General features: G+C 37.9%; 1 protein-coding gene and 1 pseudogene across 1 annotated transcript; one reads left to right on the top strand and one right to left on the bottom strand.

Moving 5' to 3' along the window:
- The first annotated feature begins 9,907 nt into the window (after positions 1–9,907).
- Positions 9,908–12,324, top strand: LOC142638694 (polyubiquitin-like; annotated as a pseudogene).
- Positions 12,325–14,231: 1,907 nt separating this feature from the next.
- On the bottom strand, positions 14,232–14,702 carry LOC142639473 (2S seed storage albumin protein-like). The gene has a single exon (XM_075813644.1). The coding sequence runs from the start codon at positions 14,700–14,702 to the stop codon at positions 14,232–14,234; it is 471 nt and encodes a 156-aa protein (XP_075669759.1).
- Between the last annotated feature and the right edge of the window lie 1,226 nt (positions 14,703–15,928).

Raw genomic sequence — 15,928 nt, 5'->3', positions numbered from 1 at the left:
CTACGCAACACAGCCTTAAGCGGCAACTGGGTCAAAACAACCACAGTATGAGATTGGAAATAATGAGGAAGTTTGCGTGTGGCGTGGACTACAGCCAGAAGTGCTTTTTCCAAGGGCAGATAGCGCACCTCGGCCTCATTCAAGGACTTACTAACGTAGTAGATCGGTCTCTGCACTCCATTTTCATTCCTTATAAGGACTAGGCTCACCGCTTGAATAGCCACGGCCAGATAAGCGAATAAAACCTCGTCCACCTCAGGGCGAGATAAAATGGGTGGGCGAGAAAGATATTGCTTAAGCTGTTGGAAAGCTGACTCACAATCCTCGGTCCATTGAAACCCTTTCCACTTGTTCAACAATTGAAAGAAAGGACGGCACCGGTCAGCTGACCGAGAAATAAATCTATTCAACGCAGCAATCATTCCGGTCAATTTCTGAATCTCCTTTGGGTTCCGAGGCGGCTGCAAATTCTGAATAGCCTTAACCTGCACTGGGTTCACCTCTATGCCCCTATGGGTGATCATATATCCTAAGAACTTTCCAGATCCCACGCCAAAAGAGCATTTGGAGGCATTAAGGCGCAACTTATACTTCCTTAGCATCTGGAAGGTGTCGGCCAAATCTGTCATGTGCGAAGGTACCGTCTTACTCTTCACCACCATATCGTCCACGTATACTTCTATGGTTTTCCCCAGTTGCTGTTCAAACATTCGGGTCATCATTCTTTGGTAAGTAGCCCCAGCATTTTTTAACCCGAATGGCATGACCTTATAATGATAATTCCCGGTTGGAGTAATGAAAGCAGTTTTCTCCTGATCCTCTAACGCCAAGGGAATTTGGTGGTAACCCTGGAAGGCGTCCAAGAAACTCATCCGAGGATGTCCAACAGTAGCATCTACCAGTTGATCAATCCGTGGCATTGGGAACGAATCTTTAGGACAGGCCTTGTTCAGATCAGTAAAGTCCATACATACTCTCCACTTGCCGTTCTTCTTTTTAACAACAACAGTATGAGCCAACCATTCAGGGTAGAAAACTTCTTTGATAGCCCCCGCCCTTTTGAGTTTAAGAACTTCTTCCTTCACAGCTTCAGAATGTTCTCGGGAAGATCGCCGAGGTGGCTGCCTCCTTGGAACAATGGCCGGATTGACGTTTAAATGATGACAAATAAAGTTCGGGTCTACACCCGGAGCCTCATAGGGGTCCCACGCAAAGACATCTAAATTATCCTTCAGAAATTTCAACAACTCCATCTTCTCTTAGTGTGGCAATCGTACGCCAACTTGGAAGAACCTCTCTGGATCATCTGTTATTACAAACTTCTCTAACTCCTCACAAACAGCCTCGTCTTCTGTCATCGCTCCAGGTGCCTCCGGAGCTGTTAATTGCTATGACTCCTGGATGGGCAAGGTTGATGACTCAATTTCTGACTGGCGAAGCACCGCAGTCGATATGCATTGCCTAGCCACTACCTGGCTGCCGAGGATTTCCTCAACATGCTCCCCCGAGGGGAATTTCACCTTAACATGTAAGGTAGAGGAGACAGCTCCCAAGGCGTGCAACCATGGCCTGGCGAGGATGGCTGTATATGGAGAATACGCGTCAACCACGATGAAATCTACCTCAACCGTTTCTGTGCCGGATTGAACGGGTAAACGGATCTGCCCCTTCGGCACAACGGCCCTTCCTTCGAAGCTTATAAGTGGGGAGTCATAAGGAGTTAAATCTTCCAACTCCAACCTTAACCCCTTAAATAGATCAGGGTACATGATATCTGCACCGCTGCCCTGATCTATCATCACCCTCTTCACGTCATAATTCCCTATCCTGAGGGTAACCACAAGAGCATCGTCATGGGGCTGGATAGTCCCCACTTTATCCTCCTCGGAAAAACCCAAGACAGGTAAAGTACTCTTTAATCTCTTCGGCCTACTACCCACATCCTCGGCCTGCGGATGGGAAACTGCCATAACCCTAGTGGGACCTGAGCCGGTCCTACCAGGTGCAGCGAAGATAACATTAATTGTTCCCAATGCTGGCCGAGATGAACGTTCCTCTGTTGTTTGAACCAACTTGACCGACCTGCCTTGGATGACACAAGTGCTGCTTTAACTTTCCCTCACTGACGAGCCGCTCTAGATGATTCCACAGTGGTCCGACAGCTTCTCGCAGTGTGGCCCACATCCCGATGGTACCTACGAAAGGTTTTGATTTCTTCTCGCAGGTCCCCTGCCATTCTTGCCTGCTATCTAAGAAGGGCTCTTTACGAACTTTTTCTAACAACCGATGTGATTGGTTCTCGAACACAGGATTTTACAGCCGAGGTGCCGCCGAGCCGGATTGTCCAAAGTAATCCCTCCTCGGCTTGTTGTTGTGATATCTGTCCGACCTCAAATCCCTTCTCTCCTGCGGGATGACCTTCTCCTTTCCTTTTCCTGCCGGTCTTCCTCTACCCTTTTATATTCATCAATACGATCCATAAGACGCGTACGCCGCGGACGGGCTTTTTCGTCAAAGACTTTCTTAGGTCGTGATCGGAGGAGGCCCACCTTAAAGGTATTAAGCGCCACCTCATCAAAGTCGCCGTCTATTTCATTGAACATCTCCCAGGATTCTGCCCAGTATGCTTTCATGTTCTCCCCTTCCTTCATGACCATGGATAGCAACGAGTCCAATGGCCGAGGGACTCTGCTACACGTAATGAACCGCGAAGCAAATGCCCTAGTTAGTTCCCCAAACGAGCCTACAGACCCCGATTTGAGACCGTTGAACCATCTCATAGCCACAGGTCCCAAGCTAGAGGGGAAGACTTTACACATCAGAGTCTCGTTGTGAGAGTGCACTGCCATCCTTTGGTTGAAGTGACTCACGTGCTCCACCGGATCAGTCCGGCCATTATAGATGGTAAACGTGGGCTGGGTGAACCTCCTGGGAAGCCTCCCCCTCTCAATCCTCCGTGAAAACGGAGATTTAGAGAGTTGGTGCAACGCCCTACTCATGGTATCGTTGCCTAAGCCCCTAGAACGAAGCTTCTTACGTCTGCGGGTTGGCTGGTCGTTCTCCTCACCAGAGGATGTTGCACTGGTGGGGGAATATGACCTTGAACTGTAGCCATGTCCCCTATTTTTCTCTGAGGAAGAACTAGACGAGGACGGGGAAACCTTACGTTTAGCAAGGCGTAACTTCCTCTTTAAACGATTGATTTCCTTCTGCATGGATTTAGAACCCTCATCGTGGGTAGTGCTACCCCTCCATGAGTATGGCTAGCGCCTGGGTATTCTGTATGGACGCTTCCCTCACGATCCCTACGTTGTTCAAGACGTTCGAAATGATCTTCCGGTTGTGATCCTTGTGACTCTGCATGGTGAGAGCCTAAGCCTGCCATAATATCCCTACCTCTTCTAGACTAGATTCCCATAGACGGCGCCAATTGTAAGTGCACAATTGCACCTAGACCCAAGAACAGTTATGGGCTCAGGCCCAATGAGCCTTAAACAATAAGAATTTGTAGAGTGTGGGCTTGAAACCCAGGTTAGAAGTTTGTGAGGATTAAATGACAAACTAAAGATTGCAAGTAATTGAAAACAACAAGGAATATTGTAACTGGGCCTCCTCGGACGTAAGCCGAGAGCTGTTCTTATATTATATCCTTCTCTTTGTCTTTTTCTTTTTAGGTTACAAAAAGTCCATCCCCATTTCTGTTCTAGGTCCTTCCTTAAATACTCTTCTTCTTAATACTTTATACACGTGTTGCCCCAACTCCTCCCTTAGCATAGATATTTCTTTTCTTAGTGCCTTTGAACAGTAACTAGAAGTTTCCCTTCCACTGTTCAAGTGTCATCTCCCCATTAATGCAGCCAGGGTGGTAGGTGCAGGGTCTTTAATGTGGAGGTAGCAGCCTTTACTTTTGACACTTTCCCAACATCGGTGCTTCTTGGACATTCAAGGGTTCACCCCCTTTAACCATTGGTCTTGACCGTGTCATTCCCTAACCTGTACCATGAAGTCCCGGGTTCTCTGGTGTCAGTCCGAGGGGAAAAACATCCTCGGCTGGATCCTCGGATCCTCGGCGTATGGGCCGACCTAAAGTACCAACAAGCCCTAAACCCAAGAGCAGGTCGGCCTTCCTTAGCAAGGCCCAACGGCCCATATCCCTATTAAGATCTTTTTACTCCCCACAAACATCATCATCATTATCATCATCTTCCAAAGTCATTGTTGCTAATGGTTCTTCAATGCTAGCCCAATTCACATCTTCCTCAGTTAGTAACAGAAATTCAGATTCCTCAGCTACCCATTCCTCCATTAAATCAATATTATCAAAGCTTATAGGATCTAAGTAATCCTTTGTCCTTCTAATGTTCCTACCAAAATCAATATCATACATAAGTGACATTTTCTAATCATTCAAAATAAAAATTGAATATATTTAAAAACATACATTTCTTGTAACAATAGATTATAATGAACATATACTAAGTCATTCGAACGTTTATGCTCAAACCTATTTCTCCTCTTAGAATAAATAAGCTCTTTCACAATCAGTTGCACTACAACACTGACTTAGCACTCGAATTGCAAACTTTTGTAATTCTGGAGTGTCATTTCCAAATTGCTCCTACCAAGCAACTTCCAAAAATAAAAGAAAGTATTAATTTAGTACAAAGCAAATAACAAACTTTCAAATGAAATATATATATATATATATATATGTGTGTGTGTGTGTGTGTGTGTGTGTGTGTAGATACATATAGTATACCTGTATTTAGTTTTTCACGTTGGTGGATTACCATAGGCATTCCAAAGTCACCTAAAGACTTTTTGTATGCTTCAATTTGAGAACTAAGACTATCTTGCTCATCAGGATCATGAACCAACCTTATAATGGTACTAAGTAGGCCTTTTGTAATTTCTTTTTGCTTCTTAAATGAAGGCATAAAGAAGATTCCAGGGTTGAGATAACAACATGATGCATATAATGGACTATGGAGTTGTTTATCCCACCTAGTATCAATGACACTAGTAAATGGTATATACGCAGAAATTTTATTCTTTAACCTTGCTTTTATATTCTCCTTTGCTTTATCCATTTCCTCATACAAGTATCCCATTTATGGTTTTTCATCCCCATCTACAAGACGTAGTACTCTAACCAAAGGCTCACTAATCTTCACTATTTGTTGACATTGTAACCAAAACTCTTTATCTTCCAAAACAATTGCAGCCACCTCCTTTCCCATGACATCTCTAGCATATCGAGATTTAACCCATTGATCACAAGAAAACATTTGCCTAAGTTCTTTCTTGAACTTAGTTAAGCATTGAAGACTTAAAAACTTAGTTGCAAACCTTGTGATGGCTGGACGAATCAAATCCCTACCATTAGTGAAGTCACTTCTCATCAAAGATAAAACCTTGTCATGGTTGTATATGAATTTGGTAATCTTTTTAGCCTTTTGAATGGTTTCATGAATGATAGGAAAATATCTACTAATTGAAAAAATTTTCAACATCTAATCAATGCAATGGGCTACACAAGGAGACCAAAAGAATGACCCATATTTCTGCATTAGCTTCTTTCCTGCAGACTTGTAAGCAGAATCATTATCTGTAATGAACTGCACAATGTGCTCAACCCCAACTTCTTGAACAATTTTATCAAACAACTTAAACAGTGTATCTGCATCCCTTGTTAGGCCTGACACTTCAAGGGATTTAAAAAACATGGTGTCTCTTGGACAATACACTAAAAAATTAATGATTGGAGAGTTCTTTTGATTTGTCCACCCATTTGACATTATTGAACACCCATAAACTTTCCAATCATTTTTCACATCTAAGAGATAATCATTCATTTCACCCACATATTTTGGTAATAAAGGCCCCCTCAAGTCATGATAAGAAGGTCCCTTAAAACCAGGCCCAATAGCTGCTATACTATTTAAAGCTTCTTGATAATACACAGAGTGAGCTACATGGAAAGGCATATTAGCATGGTACTACCATCTTGCAAAATTCATTCTTGCCTTCTCAACCATTTGCTTTGAGGCCAAAGAAGATTTTATGGATGGTTGAGAACCAGAAGTTGTTCTTGGAGCAAAAAAGGATTTAATGTTTGACATTTCTCCAACTTTTTCTTTCCCGTAGGTGTTGTAATTACTAACTGATGAATGACTCTTTGAACCCCTTCTCTCATTATCATTATTACCTTCATGATGATGATGATAATTATCATTCTCCTCTAAATCATAGGGATTTGCAATTTGTTTATTCATTTTTTTTTCTATTTACTTTTCTTTAAATCTTCAATCAACTGTTTCATTTGCTATTTTACATCTTCAGATACTTTTTTACATGCTTCAATATCACCCAGAATCCCAGCTAAATGATACTTGAACCTAGTAATTCCCCCCCTATCATTTTAGAACAAAAAGTAAACTGTGTATTATTTCTCGCATCTGGCACAGTACGGCCATAAGCCCATGTTGGATCCTCAGATCTTACAATCAGGTCAAATGTTACACTTGACTGATTTTTAGTCATAATTTACACTGCATATATACCATAAATTATTTGTTAATAATTATAAGTTACCTTTTTATTAATAATAATACTAAGTTGTAAATTACTAATACTAACCCAATGTCTCAAGCTAACCAAAATTAAGAATGAAATAACAATGTATATAATGAAACATAGTAACCCAACAACAAAAGAATATGGCTGAAACAACAATATATATCAACACAATAATCAATTTTGCTAGCAATTCATGAACACAATGACCTAACAATATATAATGAAACACATTAAACTAACAACAAAATAATATGGCTCAAACAATAATATATATCAACGCAATAATCTATTTTGCTATCAATTCATGAACACAGTAATCAATTTGTTATTTATCACATCATCTGAATCACCATTCCACATGAAATATAATTCCACACAACAAAAATTAAGGCAAAATTTTACTTGAGAGTGAGAGATAGACTGGTCGAGAGACAGAGAGACACAAAGCAGCTGAGAGAGAGCGTCAGAGAAAGAAAATGAAGCAATTGATTTGTTGCTCAAGCTACAACCACTATGATGATAACGATCATAATGACTCCAAAGATCACCAAGAGCAAGCACAGCTGCATATATAAAATAAATAAATAAAAGAGGGAAAACGGTTAATGATTCATCAGGTAAGTGACAGTAAACTCATTGGTTTCTCGCATAGATTCTAATTGCTATATTCAATATTATGCATTAAGTGACTCCACCAACATAGATTCTAATTGCAACATGGAAAGAGAAATTTCAAACATTCGGGCAGCAAACTTATATACTTGAATGTGTGAATGAAGTAATGGTAAGTGAATGAAGTAATGGCTGATGAGAGAGTTGGGATTTTTTTTTGTTGCAGATCAGAAAGAGTGAGAATGAGAGAGTGAAGGAGAAGAAAGAGTGAGGGGCTGAGGGCTATGGCTTGGGTAGTGTTTAGGGTTAGAATTAGGAATTGAAATTACCATCCTCCCCTTAAAAGACTGCCACAATTACAAAAAAAAAAAAAAAAGCATTTCGTGTTTTGGTTTGGTATTCATTTACTAGCCGAAACAGCGCCGATATGGCCGGTATTCGCCGATATGGCTGATATTTTTTTTAGTACAAAATAGGAGGTGTACCTGTACCGGTGCACTAGCCAGTACGATACAGTATTGCCCACACTGTTTAAACCTCCAAGAACTTTAACATTTGAAACTATATTAGATCAAGTTCTAAAATCCTAAATAACTTTTACATTAAAATCTTCAATTACAAGAATATTTCAAAAACATTCATTCAAATCATCATTCCAAATCTCAGAGTATTATTGAAATCAAGTTCCAAAGCATCTAGAAACTCACAGAACTCTAATCAAGTGAAGATTGGTTTGATTCAAGCACTAAAACCCTAGAGAACTCCTACCTATAGGCCTTCAAATACAAATACAAATACAAATACAAATACAAAAAAAAAAAACATTTGAAAAATGCTAAAAATGCAAAGAGAAAAATAGTCTCATAGAAGCACACAATCAAAGATTTATCACAATTCTAGGTCAAAGATCTTTCAAACCACTTTCTAGTTTAAGTAGAAGATACTTTTTGTTAGAGTTAAGCTTGCATTGACGCAATTCTTGAATTGAAGACATTATAAAGGTGACTGAAGTACAGGATTATTATTTTGTAATATAATAAAAATGCATAGAATTGTACCCATTCGTTTATCAATACAAATTTGGATTTGTTAAACACTTCAAATTGTTTGATTTTCAAATTTGAAATTTTGCGTTTATAGATTCTACCTAGTTCTTAAAATTGTATCTAGTCATTTTAAAATGAGAAAATTGTATTTTACCACATTATTCATATATTAAAAAGATATCAAAATGCTTATAGCCAAGGCAGGGGCGGCTTGATGCATTTGGGGGCCTAAGGCGAAAATTGATTATCTTATTTGAGATGCAAAATTTCTACTAATTAATTTAAACTACGTAGAATTTTTTCTTTTTTTAGATATTTTATGGATAGAAAAAGTTTAACAAAATTTTTCATACTTGTTGATGTGGCAGATTGATAGTGGCAAGTAAAAAAGCGGTGTTAGTGGTAGACTTAGATGAGAACTAGTAAAACTTTGCAAACTCAACTCTTATTATTATTCTTTTTTTTTTTTAGAAGTGCAACATTCACAATATTTTTTTATAACAAATCCTAGGTTTTAATTTGCTTTTTGTTTTCTATTTGAAATATCACTATAATTATTTTTTTATCATCAATAACAACCTACTACTTAACATTAGTTGTAAAAGTGTTGTGAAAAATATTATGGACGGTGCATTTTTCTCTCATTTTTATTTGTTTTTTATCTGGTAAAAAAATATTATTTTATTTATTGATTATAAATAACACTATTGGTTAAAATTTGGGGGCCTTTTTTTTACTTGGGGCCTTAGGCGATCGCCTTTCTTGCTCTAATATTCAGCCGGCACTGAGCCAAGGTTTGTATGTACAATGAGATAATAGCAATCTCATAAAACAAGCATATACTTTATATATGGTCCTCATAACTTTATGTGACTAATATATTATAAGAGAGACGATGCATATGAGTCATTCGTAAGATACCATTTCATGCATTTGGACTCGGTTAATTTTATAGTACAAAATGAAGCAGTGCCAACTCAAGACTTAGGTTTTTAGTTTAAACTTTTTTTTTAAAAGGTTTTAAGGATCCCATTAAATAAACAAAAGGTTACAAAATTGTAGAAAAAAAAATCTAAAATTTTATAATTAGAATTGACACATATTTTTTAAAAAGTATATGTGGGTTTTGCATTTTTTTTTCCCCCACCTCCAAGAATGCTCCAAAATATGGAGTCAATAGTAACCTTTTTTTTTTTTTTTGAGAAAAGAGTCAATAGTAACCTAACACAATTAAAACCTTAATATGATTCAAAAAAAAAATTGTTTTGAGTCTGTTATGAATGTACCAAATAATTATTGACAACTAATTTTTTTTAACAAATTAAAAAAGAGATATGAATAAAATCCAAATTAGCAATTTTGAATCTCAAAATCTACTAAAAATAGAGGAAAAGGACAAAAAAAAAAAAAAACCCACAAATATAGAAGAAGCGCGTGGTTAAAGGAGCGTGGCGTGAGGAAAAACCTGTCCCCAAAAAGCAACAAACAGTCATCAATCTTTATCTACTACCTCACGCCACCAGAAATAAGAGAGCGGAGGATTCGAGAAGGAAGTCAATCTTGGCATGCAGAAAATAGGATTACCACGTGGCACACACTGTTGGTTGAACCGTTCAACAATTCCTTAATGTAATAGGCAATCCCACCTATAAAAGCAGCACCACCCCCATTCCTTCAACCCAACCCAACACAAACTCAATAGAAATTCTCAGAAATCCACGCAGCGTAGCCTCTCTTTGATCAAACCTTTTGAACAAGCTCAGATCTTGCAAAAACCTCTCTCTCTCTCTCTCAATCTCAAGGTATTTTCAGATCTTCTCTTTGACCTATTGAAATTGGTTTGTTATTTGTGATATGGGATTTATTCATGGCTGTTTGATCTGTTGGAATTTTTGTTTGGTCTCTCTCCTAAATTTTTAGAGGAATTTATTTTGACTTCTAGATAGAGAAAAAGTTTGAATTTTTATTAGCTTGAGAAAAATTGTCAAACATTAGCCTTGTGGGTCAATATGAGATTGATTTTTGTCTTTATTGATCTTGATTTATATGAACGGTGTTTTCTTGTGGGGATTTATGTAGTTGTGAATTGGGTTTTGTCTGTGGTTTGTGTTGGATGACGAAGATATTGTAAAAGATTTGGTCTTGGCTGATCATGACAAATACTATCCTCTGAAATTGACTCTAAGTTGATTTACTATTTAATAATTTTGCTAATTGTAGTTTGGTGTAGTTTTGGGTTATAGCCTCAGGGCTCCAACAAAAGGTTGCAATTTTTAGGATTTTTTTTTGGGGTGAATTGTATATGTATCATCTTAATTAAATATTATACATAGTAGCTGTTTCCATCAACCTTGATGAGTTATCAAACTGATTATTCCTCAAGTTCTTGCTTCAATTTTGAATGTATGTATGTGGGGTTGTTCCTGTCTGAACCCAGCTAATATAACATTTGTTTGTGATTTTGCATGAAACAGATGCAGATCTTTGTTAAGACACTCACTGGCAAGACCATCACCCTTGAGGTGGAAAGCTCAGACACCATTGACAATGTCAAAGCTAAGATCCAAGACAAGGAAGGTATCCCACCAGACCAGCAGAGGTTGATCTTTGCCGGAAAGCAGCTCGAAGATGGTCGCACACTTGCAGACTACAACATCCAAAAGGAATCCACCCTTCACCTGGTGCTCCGGCTCCGAGGTGGAATGCAAATTTTTGTGAAGACCTTGACTGGAAAAACCATTACTTTGGAAGTTGAGAGCTCTGACACCATTGATAACGTCAAAGCCAAAATTCAAGACAAGGAGGGTATCCCACCAGACCAGCAGAGGTTGATCTTTGCCGGCAAACAACTTGAAGATGGTCGCACACTTGCCGACTACAATATCCAAAAGGAATCCACCCTCCACCTGGTGCTCCGGCTTAGAGGTGGAATGCAAATTTTTGTGAAGACCTTGACCGGTAAAACCATTACTTTGGAAGTTGAGAGCTCTGACACCATCGATAATGTCAAAGCCAAAATTCAAGACAAGGAGGGTATCCCACCAGACCAGCAGAGGTTGATCTTTGCTGGCAAGCAGCTTGAAGATGGTCGCACCCTAGCCGACTACAATATCCAAAAGGAATCCACCCTCCACCTGGTGCTCCGACTTAGAGGTGGAATGCAAATTTTTGTTAAGACCTTGACTGGCAAAACAATTACTTTGGAGGTTGAGAGTTCAGATACTATCGATAATGTTAAAGCTAAGATCCAAGACAAGGAGGGTATCCCACCGGACCAACAGAGGCTGATTTTTGCTGGCAAGCAGTTGGAAGATGGAAGGACCTTAGCCGATTACAATATTCAAAAGGAGTCAACCCTGCACTTGGTGCTGCGTTTGCGTGGTGGAATGCAGATTTTTGTGAAGACTTTGACCGGAAAAACCATAACCTTGGAGGTTGAAAGCTCAGACACTATTGACAATGTCAAGGCTAAGATACAAGACAAGGAAGGTATCCCACCAGACCAACAAAGGCTTATCTTTGCAGGAAAGCAACTTGAAGATGGAAGGACTCTTGCAGATTACAATATCCAGAAGGAGTCTACCCTTCATCTGGTGCTGCGCCTTCGAGGTGGAATGCAGATTTTCGTTAAGACCTTGACAGGGAAGACCATTACTTTGGAGGTTGAGAGTTCTGATACAATTGATAATGTAAAAGCAAAGATTCAGGACAAGGAGGGAATTCCCCCAGACCAGCAGAGGCTTATTTTTGCAGGCAAACAGCTTGAAGATGGAAGGACTCTGGCTGATTACAATATCCAAAAGGAGTCTACTCTGCACCTTGTCCTTCGCCTCCGTGGTGGTCTCTAAGCTTGGATGGTTGTGATTCTGTGATCGAGTCCATTGTCTTGAGTATTTCTATGTTGGTGCTTTTTGGTTTTTGTCTATCTGTTTTCAGTTTACTTGCCATTGTTTAATGGCTCCTAATATGTTCTAAACTTGCTTTAATTTAGTATTGTTTGGTTATGGTGGGGTATCTTAAACTCGTTGAATGGCCTTATATTGGTCATTTTATTAAGTAATTTGAATAAAGTTTCTTCTTTCGTGTATGATTATCCTGTCTGTCTGGTATATTGTTCTTTATTATTTGGTTTTTGCTGGTTTAGACTTTAGAGCAGTTAGTTGATGGCAGCCTTTGCATTTGGAAATATAGAGGCCCCTAGAATTTCATCTTAGTTTGTCATGTGTGGTTAGCTCGTTGCTTGTGTAGAGCACTGAACTCTCTTTTCTCTGCTATGCTGCTTCATATTTACGAATAAGAAATACAAGTTTGTCTGCATAGATGTTTGGATGAGATCATTTGGTTGATTATTTGGATGGGAATGCATTGTTATATAATGTAAGCTGCTATGGAATTTTGAAAGGCTAGTCCAAGCACTTATATGTTATTGAATGATAGAGTTTATGAACCATCCAAAGGGAACAGTATGCTCCCTCGAATACTTCTGCCTCTCCTTGAAATACTGAAACGCACTGTGCCGATGGTCTATAGTTGGTTAATCTCTTAGCCCAGCCGTCACATGAAAGATGTAATGGTAGTGTTTTCGAGCCCTTTTGCGTGTTCTAAAGTACTACATCATCCATTGGTGTTTTCAAAGGTTTATTAGCAATTCTTTATCTCCTTTTTATGGTGTATATGCATCATCCCATGATATGGATATGGCCAATTTAAATTTCGAAAAAGTTGTCTTCATAAAAATAATTGAAAACAAGAATTAACCAATTAACTGAAAAGATGAATTCTCTTTACTAATATCACTTTATTATCTATTATCTATCATTAATAATATCTGTAAGGACCATAAATCAGATGACAACAATCACAACTGCAACAATGATTCTTGACTCAAGATCCAAATACAATGAGTTTGTAGAGGGGGTCGCAACAACAAAAGTCTTCTATTATGTGTCTTTCCTCTCTTATTTATACCCTTTGCCCTTATCATCCCAGCCCTACACCTCACCATCTATCCTACCCTTTCTTATTGACACCTGTCTGTTCCTTTGTAGTCGGTAATGGATAAAAGTTTTAGCTTTGTGTTTTGTACTGTTCAGGTCATTTATACATTAATGCAACGAACAAAGCTGGTACTTCCTATTCAATGCGGCCAGAATGGTTGGTGCAGAACATTTAATACGATGTTCATAGGTATCCAGCCATACCCAGATATGTGCAGTATGTCTCCTACATCATCAGTCTCTTTTTCTCCCGATCCACTTCATCCTCGGGCCTCTTTCTTTATCCTTCTCAACTTATTAAACCTTTCAATATGTCCTCGGGTCTTTGGATCTTCGGGTCTTCGGTTCTTCAACACCTCACAATATCTATCATCTATCATTAATAATATTTATCACTTTATTATCTACAATTAATTATCTATCATTAATAATATATGAATTCATAACTAATATAACTTTACTACTTATTATTAATTCATAACTAATATCATTTTACTGTCTACTATTAATATTAATTTTTACTTAAATTCATCAATAATATTACTTTATTATTTATCATTATTAATATTTACCTGAATTCATCACTAATATATATTTTTTTATTATCTATCATTAATAATATAATGTCTTATGTTATCTCAATAGTTGTCTATCATTATTTATTATCTATTATTAATAATAAATTGTTAATAATATATTGTCTCAATAGTTGTAAATTTTTTCTATTTCTTTTCGAAAATTGTGTGACTAGACTTATCAAAACAATTCATAACAAAAAAAAAAAAAAAAAGACTTATCAAAACAAGCCTATAACTAACATTTAACATGATATCACTTCTATTATATAAAGTATAAAGGCGGTTTAATTACACTACAGCCTCTCAACTCCAAAGCACACAGTAGTGTCAGTGCTTTCTAGTTGCTAGCATATTTTTCACTCCTATATATCATAATTCATAACTCTACTGGAGTAAACTTGAAAATGCACTGCTTTAATTTAGAAAGCAAAACCACACCCAGACGGTATTTCACAGTGCTGGGTTTCCAAGCCACACATCTCAGGCAACTCCCTAACCCTCTGCAATATCTCTCCCATCCCTTGGCCTTGCAATTGTCCCTGCTCTATTTGCTCCTTGAACACTTCAACTACCCCTTCACATTGGCATTTGTCATCCAATTGCCTCAGCTGCTCGCAACATAGTAAAGCTGCTTGCTGCTGCTGCTCTTCCTTTTCATCACATCCTCTTCGCAAGCTTAGGTACCCTTCGCTTGCACGCTTTAAGTATTGCACACACTGGTTGAGGTCCTGCCTTTGGACTTGCTCACAGCATGTCGACCTCACCGGAGCTCGCATGTCTGCATCCCTGTATCCATCGACCTCAATGTTGGTGATGCTGTAGGCACAGCTGTTGGCAATCATGACTAGGAGGACTGTGAAAATAGTTGCTAAGATAGTGAGCTTAGCCATGACTATAATCCTTAATTGGGTTGTTTTTGGTGACTGGAACTGGTGGTGGTGATGAGGTTTTTGTAGAGGATTTTGGGCTCTGCATGTAAGGTACGTGGAAGGGCTCTGCATGTAAGGTACGGGGTAGCTATGTCTGGTTTAATTGTTGTTTGCTTTTGGTTTGGTTATTGCATGAATGGATTTGTGTGGCATGCTAGGTGGGTTTGCATGGTCTGATCACTGTGCTCATGTTGCCAAGTAGCTATCTAGTCATATGTTATGCAATGCTTCTGTCAACAAACAATATTATTTGAGAAAACTGAAAAGGGAGTGGGAACTAGTTTTTAGAAAAATAATGCAATTTTGAATATGTCTGAAACAGTGTCTTCAGATAATTACCCAACTCAAGAGTTTGTTCTCGAATTATAGGCACTTCACTAGTTCACTTCTTAGATACATCTAATTCTCTCTCTCTCTCTCTCTGTTTTTTCTTAGCCAATAAAAACTCTCAACCTACAAACATCAAATTTTAATGTTCTTCTAAAATAATTTCTTCTGAATTGTAATTTCTCTATTTTAATTTACAGACATTGAAGAGATTTATGACTTTTTATTTGAATGGACGCTTTCTAAAAATCATAACTTGTCAGATTCTTTCATAACCTTTCAAAGAAAAAAGTCAACTTTAAGAATGGCTAATCTTGTTTCACAAAAGACATCCACAAATTAGTGCATCTCACTTATTCCAATTTCCAATTAACTAAAAATAACATTCAATCTTTGATCATATACGTATGCACATGTTTTAGTGCTACATGTTTATATATTCTAATTCTCTTTATATATATATATATATATTATTTATTTATTTATTAGTGTTTGTGTTACTTTATATATCCATAGAACGCTTTGTAAACTTTATATGTGAGACAATAAATATAATTTCTTAAAGTTTGTGGGCTTAATGAATACTTGAGGAGGAATAAACATATTTAACAATTATTGAAATTGAATGTGGGCAGGCGCTAATTGTTTTGTAAAAGTTCAAATTTCAATGTACTTCCTACTAGATGCCTAGAAATTTTAGATTTTTCTGATAGAGTGTGAATTATTCCAAATGCCATTATTTGGAACCTTAACAGTCGATTTACTACAAATTTATTATATTTCTAGCCAAATTGCCAATGCTCTCTTGGAAATGTCTTGTTCTGACTAAAGAGTTTAGCAAGCATTCCTTTATTAAATGG

This window comes from Castanea sativa, chromosome 6, assembly GCF_040712315.1.
Source record: "Castanea sativa cultivar Marrone di Chiusa Pesio chromosome 6, ASM4071231v1".
Classification (NCBI taxonomy): domain Eukaryota; kingdom Viridiplantae; phylum Streptophyta; class Magnoliopsida; order Fagales; family Fagaceae; genus Castanea; species Castanea sativa.
Note: the sequence above shows the minus strand (reverse complement) of the source record. Positions and strands in the feature narration are given on the sequence as shown.

Bases quoted from the DNA above. Each gene is read 5' to 3' on its own strand.
- LOC142639473 (XM_075813644.1), bottom strand. From the start codon at position 14,702: ATGGCTAAGCTCACTATCTTAGCAACTATTTTCACAGTCCTCCTAGTC.